At 33.5% G+C, this 18,137-nt stretch overlaps 1 protein-coding gene across 13 annotated transcripts in view; it reads right to left on the bottom strand.

The window, feature by feature from the left end:
* Positions 1 to 18,137, bottom strand: part of NBEA (neurobeachin) — a 730,940-nt gene that overhangs the window by 616,987 nt on the left and 95,816 nt on the right. For 12 of the 13 annotated variants that reach the window (XM_078375287.1, XM_078375291.1, XM_078375289.1 and 9 more), the window contains exons 3-6: positions 13,934 to 14,034; positions 13,582 to 13,677; positions 9,966 to 10,087; positions 8,290 to 8,416 (exon numbers count right to left, since the gene is read on the bottom strand). In XM_078375287.1, the coding sequence (XP_078231413.1) occupies positions 8,290 to 8,416; positions 9,966 to 10,087; positions 13,582 to 13,677; positions 13,934 to 14,034 (446 nt within the window). Of the gene's footprint in view, positions 1 to 8,289; positions 8,417 to 9,965; positions 10,088 to 13,581; positions 13,678 to 13,933; positions 14,037 to 18,137 lie in introns of those variants that run through there. The other variant, XM_078375300.1, reaches the window with a different exon arrangement.

The raw sequence follows: 18,137 nt of genomic DNA, 5'->3' as shown, positions 1-18,137 counted from the left end.
AAACAATTTTCAACCTAGAATTTCATATCCAGCCAAACTAAGTTTCATAAGTGAAGAAGAAATAAAATCCTTTACAGACAAGGAATTGCTGAGAGATTCTGTAACCCACAGGCCTGCCTTACAAGAACTCCTGAAAGAAGCACTAAACATGGAAAGAAACAACCAGTACCAGCCACTTCAAAAATGTACCAAATGGTAAAGACCATTGACACAGTGAAGAAACTGCATCAACTAACAGGCAAAACAACCAGCTAGCATCAAAATGGCAAGATCAAATTCAGACATAACAATATTAACCTTAAATGTAAATGGGTTAAATGCCCCAATCAAAAGATACAGACTGGCAAATTGGGTAAAAAGTCAAAACTCATTGGTGTGCTGTATCCAGGAAACCCATCTCACGTGCAAGGACACACATAGGCTCAAAATAAAGGGGTGAAGGAAGATTTACCAAGCAAATCAAGAGCAAAAAAAGCAGGAGTCGCAATCCTAGTCTCTGATAAAATGGACTTTAAGCCAACACAATGATCAAGAGACAGAGAAGGGCATTACATAATAGTAAAAGGATCAATGCAACAAGAAGAGCTAACAATCCTAAATATATAAATGCCCAATCCAGGAGCACCCAGATACATAAAGCAAGTCCTTAACGACCTACAAAGAGTCTTAGACTCCCACACAGTAATAGTGGGAGACTTTAACACTCCATTGTCAATATTAGACAGATCAACCAGACAGAAAATTAACAAGGATATCCAGGGCTTGAACTCAGACCTGGAGCAAGTGGACCTAATAGACATCTACAGAACTCTCCACCCCAAATCCACAGAATATACATTCTTCTCCACAGCATATCACACCTACTCTAAAATTGACCATATAAATAGAAAAAAATCACTCCTCAGGAAATGCAAAAGAACAGAAATCATAAACAGTCTCTCAGACCACAGTGCAATCAAATTAGAATTCAGGATTAAGAAACTAACTCAGAACCATACAACCAAGGAAACTGAACAATTGGCTCCTGAATGTCAACTGGATAAACAATGAAATGAAGGCAGAAATAAAGATGTTCTTTGAAACCAAGAAGGAAGGCACATGTACTGGAAACTCTGGGACACCTTTAAAGCAGTATCTAGAGGAAAATATATAGCAATAAATACCCAAATGAGAAGCAAGGAAGGATCTAAAATCAACACCCTATCATCAAAATTGAAAGAGCTAGAAGAGCAAGATCAAAAAAACTCAAAAGCTAGCAGAAGACAAAAAATAACTAAGATCAGAGCAGAACTGAAGGAGACAGAGATACAAAAAAACCCTTCAAAAAATCAATAAATCCAGAAGCTGGGTTTTTTAAAAGATCAACAAAATAGACAGACTCCTAGCCAGATTGATAAAAAAAGAAATGAGAGAAGAATCAAATAGATGCAATAAAAACCAATAAAGGGGTTATCACCACCGATTCCACAGAAATATAAACCACCATCAGAGATTCCTACAAACAACTCTATGCATACAAAACCAGTAAACCTGGAAGAAATGGATAAATTCCTAGAGACTTGCACCCTCCCAAGTCTAAAACAGGAAGAAGTTGAAACCCTGAAGAGACCAATAACAAGGGCTTAAGTTGAGGCAGCAATTAATAACCTTCCAACCAAAAAAAAGCCCAGGTCCAGATGGGTTCACAGCCAAATTCTACCAGACATACAAAGAGGAGCTGATACCACTCCTGAAACTATTCCAAACAATACAAAAAGAGGGAATCCTTCCCAAATCATTTTATGAGACCGACATCATCTTGATACCAAAACCCAGCAGAGACTCAACAAAAAAAGAAAACTTCAGGCCGATATGCATGGTGATGATGGGGATGCAAGGCTGGTTCAACATACACAGGTCTATAAATGTAATTCACCACATAAACAGAACCAAAGACAAAAACCGCATGATTATCTCAATAGATGCAGAGAAGGCCTTCAACAAAAGTCAACAGCACTTTAGGCTAAACACTCTCAATAAATTAGATATCAATGGAACATATCTAAAGTAATAAGAGCTATTTATTACCAACCCACAGCCAGTAACATACTGAATGGCAAAAACTAGAAGCATTCCCTTTGAAAATTGGAACAAGAGAAGGATGCCCTCTCTCTCCACTTCTATTCAACACAGTATTGGAAGTTCTGACCAGGGCAATCAGCCAAGAGAAAGAAATAAAGGGTATTCAGTTAGGAAAAGAGGAAGTCAGATTGTCTCTATTTGCAGATGACATAATTGTAAATTTAGAAGACCCCATCATCTCAGCCCAAAATCTCCTTAAGCTGATAAGCAACTTCAGCAAAGTCTCAGGATACAAAATTAATGTGCAAAAATCACAAGCACATTACCTATACACCAATAACAAGAATAACAGAGAGCCAAATCAAGATCGAACTCCCATTCACAATTGCTACATAGAGAATAAAATATCTAGGAATACAACTAACAAAGGATGTAAAGGATCTCTTCAAGGAGAACTACAAACCACTGCTCAATGAAATAAGAGAGGACACAAACAGATGGAAAAACATTCCATGCTCATGGTTAGGAGGAATCAATATTGTGAAAATGGCCATACTGCCCAAAGTAATTTATAGATTTAATGCTATCCCCATCAAGCTACCAATCACTCTCTTCACAGAACTGGAAAAACAACCTTAAACTTCATATGGAACCAAAAGAGAGTCTGCATAGTCAAGGCAATTCTAAGCAAAAAGAACAAAGCTGGAGGCATCACACTAAGTAACTTGAAACTATACTACAAGGCTAGAGTAATCAAAACAACATGGCACTGGTACCAAAACAGAGATATAGATCAACGGAACAGAACAGATGTCTTGGAGGCAATGCCACATATCTATAACCATCTGATCTTTGACAAACCTGACAAAAACAAGCAATGGGGAAATGATTCCCTATTTAATAAATGGTGTTGGGAAAACTGGCTAGCCATGTTCAAAAAGCAGAAACTGGACTCCTTCCTGACACCTTATAAAAAATTAACTCAAGATGGAGTAAAGATTTAAACATAAGACCTAACACCATAGAAACCCTAGAAGAAAACCTAGGCAAAACCATTCAGGATATACGTATAGGCAAGGACTTCATGACTAAAACACCAAAAGCATTGGCAACAAAAGCCAAAATAGACAAATGGGATCTAATTAAACTCCAGAGCTTCTGCACAGCAAAAGAAACAATCATTAGAGTGAATGCCAATCAACAGAATGGGAAAAAAATTTTATAATCTACCCATCTGACAAAAGGCTAATATCCAGAATCTACAAAGAACTAAAGCAGAATTACAAGAAAATAACAAACAAGCCTATTCAAAAGTGGGCGAAGGATATGAACAGACACTTTTCAGAAGAAGAGATAAATGAGGCCAACAAACATATGAAAAAAATGCTCATCATCACTGGTCATTAGAGAAACGCAAATCAAAACCACATTGAGATACCATCTCACGCCAGTTAGAATGGCGATCATCAAAAAATCTTGAGACAACAGATGCTTGAAAGGATGTAGAGAATCAGGAACACTTTTACACTGTTGGTGGGAGTGTAAACTGGTTCAACCATTGTGAAAGACAGTGCATCGATTCCTCAAGGACCTAGAAACAAAAATTCCATTTGACCCAGCAATCCATTACTGGGTATACATATCCAAAGGATTATAAATTGTTTTATTATAAAGACACATGCACACGTATGTTCATAATGGCACTGTTTACAATAGCAAAGAACTGGAACCAACCCAAATGCCCATCAATGATAGACTGGACAAGGAAAATGTGGCACATATAAACCATGGAATACTATGCAGCCAGAAAAAATGATGAGTTTGTGTCCTTCGTAGAGACATGGATGAATCTGGAAACCATCATTCTCAGCAAACTGACACAAGAACAGAAAATCAAACACCACATGTTCTCACTCAGATGGGTGTTAAACAATGAGAACACATGGACACAGGGAGGAAAGCATCACACCCTGGGGTCTGTTGGTGGGGGCTTGGGGAGGGACAGCAGGGGGTGAGAAGGTTGGGGAGGGATAAGATGAGGAGAAATGCCAGGTATAGGTGATGGGGGGATGGAGGCAGCAAACCACACTGCCATATATGTACCTATGCAACAATCCTGCATGATCTGCACATGTACCCCAGAACATAAGGTACAATTAAATATATATATATTTTATAATACAAAATAAATAAAAACATAAAATGCATATCCTTTATTAAGTTCTTTTCATTCCAGGTAATCATTAATTTATTGCAAACTAAGTCTTTCACTTGATTAGAAAGCAACATATATGTTAGCACTGATTAAAATCAGAAAAGAAAACCGTTAATGTAGTCATTTAACAACTGTTTCTAAGTATTACTAAATTATCAAGAAGAAACCATAAAAAATAAGCTTCAAATAAATTTAAGGAAAATCTTACAGAATGTTACACGTGTAAGAATTAAAGTTTACACATATTACACCTTCACTGAGTTTGAAAATATTCAACCAGAATGCTATCTAAACAACACAGAAGACACAATTTTTATATATATAGACAAAAATTTCTTGCTCAAAGACAGTTGCTCAAAGATGAATACTAAATGTATTATTATACTTATTGCTATACTTATTATAGAAAAGTACTCATTCAAACAATACTTACTGAGTTCTTACTACTCCAGATAACGTGCTGAGCAGGATTAATTTTACTTCATAACAACATGAATTGGGTTCCCAAGTTACTAGCTCTGTGGCTTCTGGCAAATTACTTAGCATATCTAAACCTACTTCCATCTCTGAAAAAGGGTTATAATAATGCCTACTTTATGGATTCCTTGTGAATATTATAAATAGATAATGTATGAAAACTATGAAGATAAGCTCTTGAATATTTGGTACTCATAAATAAGACACCATTAACTAAAATGCTATTTTATTTTCATCTACTATAACCTCATGACGAGGTTTGTTTATACTAAAGTTGATTATTATTTACCTTTCAGAATCATTCATTCATTCATTCAAATAATGTATTGACAGCCTACTTTATGCCAAGTACCCTGCCCCAACCTTGGATCATGGGTATATAAGGACAGACAACAGATACGCACTCAAGGAAGTTTCACTAAAGAAACAATGAAAACAATAGAGAATATCTAAAATACAGAATTGGGAGTAATAAAAGTAATTACTATAGGTAACAGGGAATAAAAGACAAATAGAGAAGAAAGACTATCATAGAAGTATTCACTTAAAGAATAAATTGAACCATAAGACTAAGCTTGAAGGATGAAAACAAATTGTTCAGTAGACAAGGGGGAAAAAAATCCAGGCAGAATCTTAGTATGGTAGAGCAGATGCTTGACAAAACTTTCCTCAGTGTGTAGGTTTAGCAAGAAAAACAAAAACAAAAACAGGCAAAGACCAGATTTTTTTAAGAACCTGGCCTTCATTTTATGCATAATGTGGTATAACTAAATAATTGTGAGCAGGAAAGTTAAAGGATCAGCTCTATAGTTAAAGAAAAGAACTGGTAGCAATGTGGAGGTGAGATAGGTCGGCAAGTGTGGATAAACAGAAAACTGAAGAACTACTGCAAAGGTTTAGGTAAGACACCATAAGCAGCTGAGCTAAGACAGAAGCATCAATAATTTTAAAATGGGGATGGGAATTAACTAACGGAACTGATAGAAGTGTTAACATATAAAGGGGGAGTCAAAGATGGCTTCCAAATTTCACTTAGATGGGTAAGGGTACCATTAACTTAAGATAATTAATAGAGGAAAATTAATCAGATTTGGAATTTATCAGTTATCTTTTGGTTGTAACAATAATATATGATAAAATTAAATGAATGATAAATGAATGCACTGATGAATTAATGAACTGATCTCATTTAAGACCATAGAACTTATTTACAAGAAAAGTAACTTTTCTCTTTCCTTGGTACATCAAAATGTACTCTATAGATAACAGACACAAGTGACTTTTTGAATGGTTAAAACAAAAGCCTAACTTTTGACCTGATATACTTTGACTAATGAAAATAAAAATAAACTTGGAAACTATGTGTGCATAGTGATATTATATATATATATATTAAAGTCTGCATTTAGTTTGAGACTCAAACAGAAATTTGTAAAAGCAAGACATGACCAGGAATAAGAAAAAAAAAAGATCCATATTAAGACTCCATAAGATTTATATTACAAATTAAAGTCGAAGATAAGAAAAGTACAGCATGATATCAATAGTAGCTAATTATGTTAGAGCACATATTACCTATTTGGTAATATGCTAATCGTTTACATCCATCTCCACAAGTTCTAAAAGCCGGTAAGTGGTGAAGTGGGAAAGCAAAGGTTTTAATGTAATGATTTCTTTTTGAAAGGCCAGTAAATATCTTGTTGGGAAGGATAACAACAACTTAGCTAGGACATCTGTGGAAAATTAAAGAAAGAAAGAAACAAGAGAAAGAACTTATTTTGAATACTAAAACACAGTAAAATCAAATACTTATGAGTTTTCAAGGTTTATGAGAACCTTCACAGAAGAGTTTTAAAAATCCACATCATTCTCTGGCCCTGTTCCTGATTAGACCCCTTAGAATCACTGCATATTGAGAACGTTACAAAGGAGAATGTGTTTTCCACAAGTAAAGAGTAAAGAAAAGATAAAATAGAAGAAGTGAGAACAAATGAGTTAAAGTACTTTTTATTGGTTAATGATAATTTCATTGGTTATAACTTCACTCTAATTGTTTGCATGTAAACTCTTAACTGTTTCCTAAAATTGTCTGATGAGAACAATTACCTAGAGTATTTGTTAAAAATACATAATCCTACCACGAAAATTATAATACCAACACTCTGTACTTCTAATCAATTCCACTGAAATTCAAAATAATTTGGCACTTTTATCAAACTATCTTGGTCTCACCTTAATTCTAATAAAACAGAATTTCCAGAGCAAAGGCAATGGGATTTGCATTAAAATAATCAATTTGTATTAAAAAATAAAGATATACCGTTATAATGAATGAATACATTTATTCAGAATCATTGCTTTTTAAACTATTTTCTAAGCATATGTTAATGAATTATTGTTAAATTGATATTCTTTAATAGAAACCACAATTGCTTCCTTTAAATATAAAGAAAATATTTTCATTAGAGTCATGTAAAATCAAAACAAATTTTTGAAAATACCATCCAAAATAATATTTTTTTCTGTATATGACAAGACACACATCAGATCACAAGCAACAAGAAAACAAACAAAAAAAGATACAAAGAGAAATAAAGACCTCACCCTCACCACATTTGGGTTTGTCATAACGGTTATGATAGTACCCTTAATCGCAAAGGGTGAGGCAGTATTTCTGTTAGGAGAAGGCAGTATGCCCTGAAAAACGCTGACAATCTAACTGTCATATAGCCAAGAAAGAACCTTGAACCTGCAAGGGGAACAAAGCCTTAAACATGTGTGATGGAAACTCTTATGCACTCTGTCCTTGTTTTCTTTCATCTGAACTTTCAGATGGTTCGTTACTCTGACACAAAGTTGGAGTATGGTACACAGGCAGGAAAATCTCTCTAGAAAATGCCACCTGATTATAAATGAATTATCTCTTACAATTTCTAATTATATACTTGCACATTTCTCTGCATTTTCTCTTTAGAGCAGTTTTTAAATGTGCTTTGACCTTGTCTCTGCTATTCTTTGGGATATTAAGTAAAGACACATTTCCTGAGCCAAAACTAACAATAGCAACATTCTTCTTGAAGCCAGCATTATTAAAGCCTCAGAAATTAACAAAACCTTCAATCTCAGGAAACAAGATTCAGAACTACTAGGATTAGGTGAATCTCCTACAAAAAAATATCTGTGCCTTGCTTAATCTGGGGGTTTAACATTTAACTTATTTTAAAAAGCCAAATATTTATAAATCCCTAGTGCCTAAAATGGTGTCTGTTACTCAGTAAGTAATAAGTATTTATCGAAGGAATGCCAAAGAACAAATCAGACTGAGATAATGAGAGAGTGTGAGAAATACACTATAAGAGAACAAATACTTATCTCATAGCACACAAAAATAAGACATAAAGTAAAAAGAAAATGGGTAATACAAAACCATTAAAAGCATAGGAAAATAGTGAAAGAGAGTACTACACAGGTCATAAAAGGTGAATTAAAAATTCTGTCATAACAGGCGAGTTATAAAAATATTTACTTTTACCTACCTTGCGTGGTTGAAAATCGTATTTCACACAATGCTGAAAACCTTTTCCTTTGGACTTCAATGATGTGACTATTAAACAGTTGCCAACAAAATGAGCAGAGTAACCAACTCCTTTGCTAGTACGAAAACTGCGAGAAAAACTGAGCATAGTATAATATCCTCTGATAAAAAGAACTAAACATCTAATGGCTATTAAACATTCTTATAAAAATCAAACTTATTTCCCTGGACAATAGAAGGAGCTTAATATGTGCAAATACAAACTAAAAAATATATAAAATGTTTAAAATAACTAAAGATAAGAAATTTAAACTAGGAAATAAAAGACTATGGAAGCCTTCAGTATTTCAACCTAAAATCTTAGAAATACATAAAAACAAATCAATTGCCAACAAAATCCTCCCACCAAGTAGACTTTATCTACCTTTAAGGACCATTTGCAATCAGCAAATATAGAACACATATACACAAAGTTCACATTTTAAATAACAACCTCCTCTCGAATTCTGGTATACCTTTGAAAATAGCTTACAAATTTAAAAAGAAAAAAAAACAAACTTGGTCAGAGTCAGCTTTGATAAATAATGCAGTTGATGATGGAGCAAAGCAGTACATTTTTAGTTTAAAAAAGATTTAACTATGAAATACAGTTGTTTTCTTCTAGAGGAGCATTCCCCTGAGCTGTAAATTTAATCAACATGTAGAAAAATGTTTAATCATTGAAAAATGAAGGTACCACTGAAATTAATGTATGATCTCCCAAATGACCACTTTGAAGTCCAACCCCATTTATGTCTGAAAGTTCAGATGCTGATTTAAAACTTACTCTCATTATTATCCATATATAATATTTTATAGAATGTAGTAATAGCTCACATATTTCTGTGTTCACATTTCTGAGCCAGCAATTATACAAAGAGCTTTAAATATGATTCTCTCATTAAATCCTACGGGATAGATAGGCACTATTACTATCCTCATTTTAGAGTGGAAGTACAGGGTGAATAGTAGGTGGTGAAGCCAGCACTTGAACACAGGTAGTCTTATTTCGGATTATTGCAGGTATTAAATAAATTCATGTATGTAAACAAAATGCCCAGCATACAGTATGGCAATCAATGAATGTTTGATGTTCTTATCAGTAAGTATGCTATACTGTGCATAACTGGAATTCTAAAATTACCAAGCTTTCACTCCTTACAGATCAACACATTGTTAGGTTGATCAACTCACTCTAGTTGTCTACACTAAATAATCTTATAATTTCTTACATAGATATTATTAAAATTTTTAAAGCACATGTCAGTTATGCTCATAGAACAAAGTAAATAAAAAGATAAAATGAATGAAATCTGGTAAAAGTTTGGAATTTTCTTCAGGGACCAGCAATCCTCACTAAAAATTCCACAACTGATACACACTGAAGGAAACTGGGACAGAAAGTCTGTACCTTTGACTCTTAAACTGCAAATGAAAAAGAATGATAATCAGGAGGCGGATGACCTAGAATCAATAGCAAAATAAATGCATGCATACATACATACATAAATAAAACTATTTTACAGTGTCTTCATAGTTTTAGCATGCATATCTTTTACCTAAGTTGCCTTGATACTACATATTTATAGAATTCAAGTACTTAAAGAAAAAAGTACTAACATTAAACATATTACTTACCAATAAAGATAAGGTTTATCCTTATCAACATTAATGTTATTTAATGGATCCATACGAAACCAAGTATTTAAGGTGAAGCCATTCTGATAAGGCCACTTTGCAATAGGAGGCAAGGCAATTGCCTACAAGGCAATGAGAAAAGGTACAAAAGTATCAGTTAAAGGAAATGTGATAGTAGCTAAGGTCAAATATGGCTTTTGCAGACTGAAAAACAATCAAGTATAAATATGAACAAATCTAAAAAATAAAAGCTAGTATTTTATTAAAACAATGTAAGTGCACCTAAATAGCATTTGTTGATTATAGAAGCATTCAACTTTCAAATACTCAGTGAATCAGATTTTATCTCTAGGTTACACAGGGGGTTTCAGACTTTACTCCAAGAAGTCCCCATCTAGTTTTATCAGTATACAGTCTCATACACGTAAGCCTCAGAATTTCAGTTTTCTATGGTTTATGCTACATTTTCAGTAGTAATCCATTTAGTTAAAGGAGATTGAATGTTTAAAGCCAAAATGAGCTCAAGAAGGTTAATGGAATCAGCATTGAAGAAATACAGATAATACTCAAAATGCTAACAACATTGAAACCAAGAAAGGCAAAGCATGACATTTATTGTTCAGAAACTTAACTGATATGTATAACCAAAAAGGATTCAGATCCATTCATAAGCAGAAAAGGAATCATGTAAGACTCCATTGAAAATAGCAATCAAGTAAAATGCAGCCATTCTAAGGAATAAACGAAAAGGTAGCTTATTGTTTCACCTGACTTCAATAAACATCTGAATGGATACATTTAGTTTCCTAGACTTTATCTAAATTCTACATAAAAGATAATTACCCATTATGATTTTAAAATTCATCTGTTCCCAAAACCGATCCTTCATGTTGCTGATAATGGCCTTTCTCAAACACAACAAGGACCTTCCATTATAAAAAATCTCTGGTACTCAAGCTGGGCGCAGTGGCTTATGCCTGTAATCCCAGCACTTTGGGAGGCCAAGGCAGGTGGATCACCTGAGGTCGGTAGTTCAAGACCAGCCTGACCACCATGAAGAAACCTCATCTCTATTAAAACTACAAAATTAGCTGGGCATGGTGCTGCATGCCTGTAATCCCAGCTATTTGGGAGGCTGAGGCAGGAAAATCACTTGAATCCAGGAGGCAGAGGTTACAATGAGCCAAGATCACACCACTGCACTCCAGCCTGGGCAACAAGAGCAAAACTCTGTCTCAGAAGAATAAAAAAAGATTCGGGATTCAGAATAAAGTTTAAATTTCTTCAGGTTATACAAGACTCTTTCCACATACTAAGGCTCCAACAAACCCTTTTGATTTTATCTTCCTCTACTACCCAACCCCACATTCCAAAGGACACCTAAATATACTAGTTATTCCACTTGTTCTTATACACTTATACAGTTCCTCTTTCTATATATCATGTTGCTTCTATTCAAATCATTCTTCCTTCCAACAAAATCACAATTATTCTTAAATAGCAGACTAATAGGTTCCTCATCTGTGAATCTTTTCTGGACTTTAACCTAGCTTGGCTTCTCTTTTCAATTGTATTCCCATAGTTTTGAGTACCTAAATCTACAGTACCATTTGTAACTCTTATTGTAACAGCTGTATTTGCATGGGTCTAGCCATCAGAGTTCTTTAAGAGTAAGGAATGTAATCTACACTCCAAGTATAATGACTGAAGATACAGAAAACACTCTTGGGTGGTCAATGAATATCAAAGTAGTCAAAGATTTACAAGTGCTTGCTGTTCAAAAAATACACATATACATACACACACATATATACGGGCATGCACACACACACACATACACACACAATTTCAAATGAAAAGTTAAACCCTACAAATCAAAATTTTCCATATATTAACCTTTCAGATTTTAATGTTTAAGCAATTAGTTGAGGCAGTTTTATCATACAATATAAATAACATTTTATTATCAAACAACATAAGTTTTCTTGACTTTTTAAAAAAGGAAATATTTTACCTTTATCTAATAGATGAACTTACTTTCCAAATATACAATAAACTCTTAGGATAATAAAATAAGCAACCAATTTTTTAAAATGAATAGAATATTTGAACAGAAACATTACAAATGAAGATATAAGAATGAACAATAAACACATGAAAAATGTTCATCATCAGTCATGAATAAAATGCAAAATTAAAACTATGATGAGGTACCATTACAGTAGATCCCCTCTTATCTGTGGTTTCATGGTTTCAGTTACTCATGGTCAACCACAATCTAAAAACAGGTGAGTACAATAAAGTAAGATATTTTGAGAGAGAGAGACAATGAGGGAGGGGAGGGAGGGAGAAACAACACTCAAAAAGCTTCTATTACAATATATTGCTATAATAGTTCTATTTTATTATTATTGTTGTTAATCTCTTACTGTGCCCAGTTTGTAAATTAAACTTTATCACAAGTATGTATGTAGAAGAAAAAATCATAGTATATATTATATAGACAGTTCAGTAGCATCCACAGTTTCAGGTATCCACCAGGCCAGTCACAGAACATACATCCCCCACGGATAAGGCAGGACTACTGTACATAACTGTTTCAATGCCTCAAATTTAAAAGACTGAAAATGTCTAGGATGCAGATCGAGTGGGACTCTCATAGTGCTGATGGGAATGTACAATGTTCTAATATAGAAAACAAGTAGACAGTTTCTCATGAAAGTAAACAGGCAGTTACCAGAAAACCCAGCAATCTTACTCAGGTGTTTAATTAAGAGATAAGAAAACATATGTCCATAGAAAGACCTGTGTTCAAATGTTCACAGCAGTTTTATTTACAATAGCCCAAAACTAGAAACCCAAAAGTCCATCAACTAGTAAATAGATAGGAGTGGTATATCCATAAAATGCAATACTACTCAAAAAGAAAAAGACGAGAATAAAACAGTAATTAAAACTATGACATGGAAAACCTCAGAACCATCATGGTAAATCAAAGAAGCCTCACACAAAAGACTATACACCAGGCTGGGCACAAAGGCTCAATCCCAGCACATCAGGAGGCCTTGGCAGGCAGATCAGGAGATCAGGAGTTTTGAGACCAGCCTGGCCAACATGATGAAACCCCGTCTCTACTAAAAATACAAAAATTAGCCAGATGCAGTGGCAGACACCTAATAATCCCAGCTACTTGAGAGGCTAAGGCAGGAGAATTGCCTGAACCCAGGAGGCAGAGGTTGCAGTGAGATGAGATTGCACCACTAAACTCCAGCTGGGGTGACAGAGCAAGGCTTCATCTCAAAAAAAAAAAAAAGACTATATACTGTATGATTTTATTTATATGACAATCTAGAAATGGCAAAACTATAGGAACACAAAGTAAATCAGAGGTAAGAAGAAACGGGCTGAGTGGAGAGAAATGTCTTCCAACCGGCACGAGGGAATTTTGTGGAGTGACGAAATTGTTCAAATCATTGGTAGTGGTTGTATGACTTCAAACCTCATCAAATTGTACTTTCTAAACTGTTAAATTTTGTTATATATAAATTAAACCTTACTAAAGTTGACCTAAAAATAAATAAATAAATAAAAATCAGCACATGTATTTAAAACTTACCGCAGCACTACAACCAGGGAAATTGAAAAAAGTATCAGGACCGTGTCTCTGTGGCATCTGATTAAGAACTGATAATAACTTTACTGCATGTCTTGGCTGAGGAAACAACAGAAGAAAGAAATGTCATTGTACAAATTTAGCAATCATTCTTAATATACCACGTTAGCCACTGGACTGTTTTCTAACTAGATAAAAATTATTTTTAAATCATTTACAAAACATTTACTAAATCATTTAAAAGGAAAGCAATTTTCATTATAAATTCAAGTATATAGCTCTCTAGAGACAAATTGTTGAACATTAAGTATTAATGGACTAATACTGAATACCTTTCCCTCTGACCACAGCTTACCCAGATTCCACTTTCTCCACGAAGCATGCTGAACAAAAGCTTCAACTCCTTGACAGTGATGCTGTAGCTGGCAAGAACCCCCAACATATCAACTAGAAGATCTTCAAAGGAAAATAAAGTTATTCTGAACTCTAGTCATGAGCTGTCATCTGTCAAGGTAATATACTTTGTGAAAGATATAAAGTTATCATTGTCATCTCTCTCTCTTTCTCTCTTTTCCCCTCTCTATATATATATTATATATATAATAGCTAAATATATATAATATAGCTAAATGTCCTCATGAATATTAACAATTAACAATTTTTAAGTCATTAAATAACCAAAAGAATTTATGTGAATTATATGATTTTCCTCCATTAAATTACTACTGCAATTAAGGCCTCTTAGCAGACATGTAAAATAGAGTTTATATATCCCCAGAATACACACATACACACACACAGAAACACACACCCCACACATGGCCTGCTGGTAAATGTAGGTAAAAATATGCAAATGTGCAAAGATTTCAAATTGCAAACTGGTTATTGTCAAATGAAAAAGTAACAGCTGACCATATTGTCTTTCAGAAATATCTATTCTTAATATATTCTTGGTATGTTCCTTGGCCCATTAGCAATTTTTATCATTTACTCCAGGTGAGACATTATTCCCAGTTGTTTACAGAAACTAACCTCACAAATCTTCTTAACTAGCCTATGAGGTAAGTACCATTATTATCCCCTTTCAAAATGAGTAAATTGTGGCACAGATAATTTATTCACATTGCCCAAGAACATAGACCTAGCAACTGGTAGAATCAGCATTCAAACCCAGACACGTTAAAGATATACTAGTCTATAAGTAGAAGTGTAATTTAAATGTATTACTAGTGGTATTTATCATGCTAGTTTGAGTGTTTATATGCATATAACATACACACCAGCATACCTAATAATGAGAAAAATTATAAATTTAATCTCTTGTTTCTGATTGCTTTCTCTACACATTGTGATAAATATCTGTTCTGTCCTTGTTCTTTGCAAGAAATTGAACATCTAAACATTTATACTTCATTTTCTCAATTTCTAAAGCACTTAAGAATGAAACATACTACAAAGGTTATTACAAAGCAATACACATACATATTTTAAAAGCTTATAATCAACAATAGGTTAGATTAGGGTAAGCTGAAATAATAGTATTGATATATAATGTATATTATTCAATATCATATCACAGATTAATAATGAATTTGAGACTTTAAAAAAATATTTGTCATTTGTATATTTCAAAATTGAAACAGTATGCTTATTTTCATCAACTAATAATTAACTTATTTACTTAATATACAACAAGCAAGTAATCTCTATGATAAAATTGTGATCATGGATATGCCACTTTCAGAGTGATTTTTTTTTTTTTTTTTTGAGACAGCGTTTCACTTTTGTTACCCAGGCTGGAGTGCAATGGCGCGATCTCGGCTCACCGCAACCTCCGCCTCCTGGGTTCAGGCAATTCTCCTGCCTCAGCCTCCCGAGTAGCTGGGATTACAGGCATGCGCCACCGTGCCCAGCTAATTTTTTGTATTTTTAGTAGAGACGGGGTTTCACCATGTTGACCAGGATGGTCTCAACCTCGTGATCCACCCGCCTCAGCTTCCCAAAGTGCTGGGATTACAGGCTTGAGCCACATGTCATCATCTTAAGCAACAAAAATGTATGAAAATATTAGTACATAAGTCAAAATTATGTTTCTAAAAAAAATTCAAGTGCCATAAGAACCCTAAGCTAACAGCAAGTATTTTTTTCTTAGTCCATTTAATGTTGCTGAAATATGAATTATTTTTAAGCAATTAGCTGCAATGGCAACCTTTACAGATTTCTTAAAGATTTACATAAAATACTTTTTAAAAATACTTTAAAAATATTGACAACCGTTAAATTTTTTCAGGTTATACCAGACTTCATCTTATCTCCTATGTATGTCACAAAAAGTAATCTATTAAATCTATATTTAATTAGAATTTTAAAATTCATTGCATATTGTATATGTAACACAACCAAGCAGCTCAGTTTAATTCTATTACAGAAGATTTTTTCTGGAGAACAAGATTGAAAGTAATTAGAAATAATTATTTTATAAAATACTAAGATCAAAATTTTTTCTTACCAATTTGCTATAAATGTTTAATTTAGCCACCTTCTAGTGATACTTTTACTATACTATTAAATAAAAAGTACCCTGTTGAACTTAACATATCACAATACATTCAGATATGAACAGTTAGTAGTGTTTTGGTAGCTATTGGTAGCTACCAGTTCTTCCTTAGTATAATATTTAAATTTTAATTTCTCTATTAAAAAAACAAGACCAAGGTATTTTTCTGACATTTATTCTCTTTTCTCATATCCTTCCACCATCGAGCTCTTTTGAAGGGAAATGCTAGAAATTACAAAAAGTGAACATTTTGTGTTATTAATATTATTATTGAGAGAAAAATAAGAGAATTAAGGAGCGAGTTTTGTATACCAGTGTCAACATATGAACTTCTATGGTACAATCACCCTCACTGTCACTTTTACATATCAGTGCTGATGAATTATGTACTAGTACAATACTATGCATATAATATTGGCTCATTCTCTAAACTGCATTCCATAGAGTAGCAGTCAATGTAGAAAAAAAAAAATAAGAGCTTAAGCTCAGATATAAGAATTGAAAGATATGATGTTCTGTGCAACGTATGTACACATAAGTTTATATAAATAAATTCCTAATAAATAACTCTAGAATTTATAGAAATGCTACTATTAAGATATCTTATTAAAAAGGTATTTTAAGAAATAGAAGTCTTAATCTCATTTTTCATCAAGTTAGCCATCAGTACCCAATATAAGGAATGCTAAATCATTCTTGGAAAAAAAGATATATGCTACCCTGAAGTAATTAGATATGATTTTTAATATATTTTCTAAGAAAATCAAATTTTTAGAAGTGTTGAATTTCAAAAACATTCTTTTTGTAATTTTGCATTCTTTTTTAACCCATTTTTCATTCCCTTCTTTCTTGTTTAGTAGTTTGTTCTGTTAATTTTAAAATTAATTAAATGCATGAGTCAAAATGTTGAAGCATATTCTCTGGTATCTAAACTACTTCTCAGGATGGGATATAATAATATGGAGAGTAATAGCACTTTTATAATTATGAAAATGTTTTTATGTCAGATTATACTTAGGGTGAAGATTCATGGCTTACAAAAAATAAACATTTCAAACTTTAAACTTATTTTCTGGAACGTTACTTGCCCTGGAACAATATTTGAGACACGTTTCTGAAATGCAACTAGCCACTCAGGAGAATGAGAATGCAAGGAGGTGAAGATTTGATGCTGAAAAATTATAGATTTCAAAGTGATTGTTTGAAATAACTCAAACAAGCACAAAAATTGGTATTTTTATCTTTAAATTCCTGGTGAATTTTATGATCTAGCTCATAATCTATTAGTTTATTTTAATACAAAAGTTTCTTCCAAACTGGACATGTCCAAAAGATACACCATGCTTATCTAAGGCTTTTAGTATCTCCTGTCATAACTGCATATGTGCCAGATTGAGGAGCACAGAAGTAGGAGAATTTGCTAAAATGCTCATTATACAGAACTGTAATACCTATTGTGGTATTTTAATTATGTAAAAGCTTAATAAAATACTACATAAAAAAGATGTTGTTGGGCCGGGTGTGCTGGCTCACGCCTGTAATCCCAGCACTCTGGGAAGCCAATGCTGGCAGATCACGAGGTCAAGAGATGGAGACCATCCTGGCCAACTCAGTGAAACCCTGTCTCCACTGAAAATACAAAAAAATTAGCTGGCTGTGGTGCCACACGCCTGTAGTCCCAGCTACTCAGGAGGCTGAGGCAGGAGAATCACCTGAACCTGGAAGGCGGAGGTTGCAGTGAGCCAAGATCACACCACTGCACTCCAACTTGGCGAAAAAAAAGATGCTGTTTATTTTTCTGATGGATTTCATAGCACTCCATGGTACTGACATTTTCTAAAATTGAGAAAAGTAACATCAGTAATTGTGTTTATCTACTATAATAATTATGTTTGTCTACTATTATAATTATAATTATGTTATCCTTCTTCCACTCTTTAGGTTTTCCATTAATATAAAAAGTATAATTTCCATACATTTCCATTTATTTTAAATCAAAGTA

The sequence above is a fragment of the Callithrix jacchus genome, chromosome 5, assembly GCF_049354715.1.
Source record: "Callithrix jacchus isolate 240 chromosome 5, calJac240_pri, whole genome shotgun sequence".
In the NCBI taxonomy this organism is placed as follows: domain Eukaryota; kingdom Metazoa; phylum Chordata; class Mammalia; order Primates; family Cebidae; genus Callithrix; species Callithrix jacchus.
This window is presented reverse-complemented; position numbering and strand designations above follow the sequence as displayed.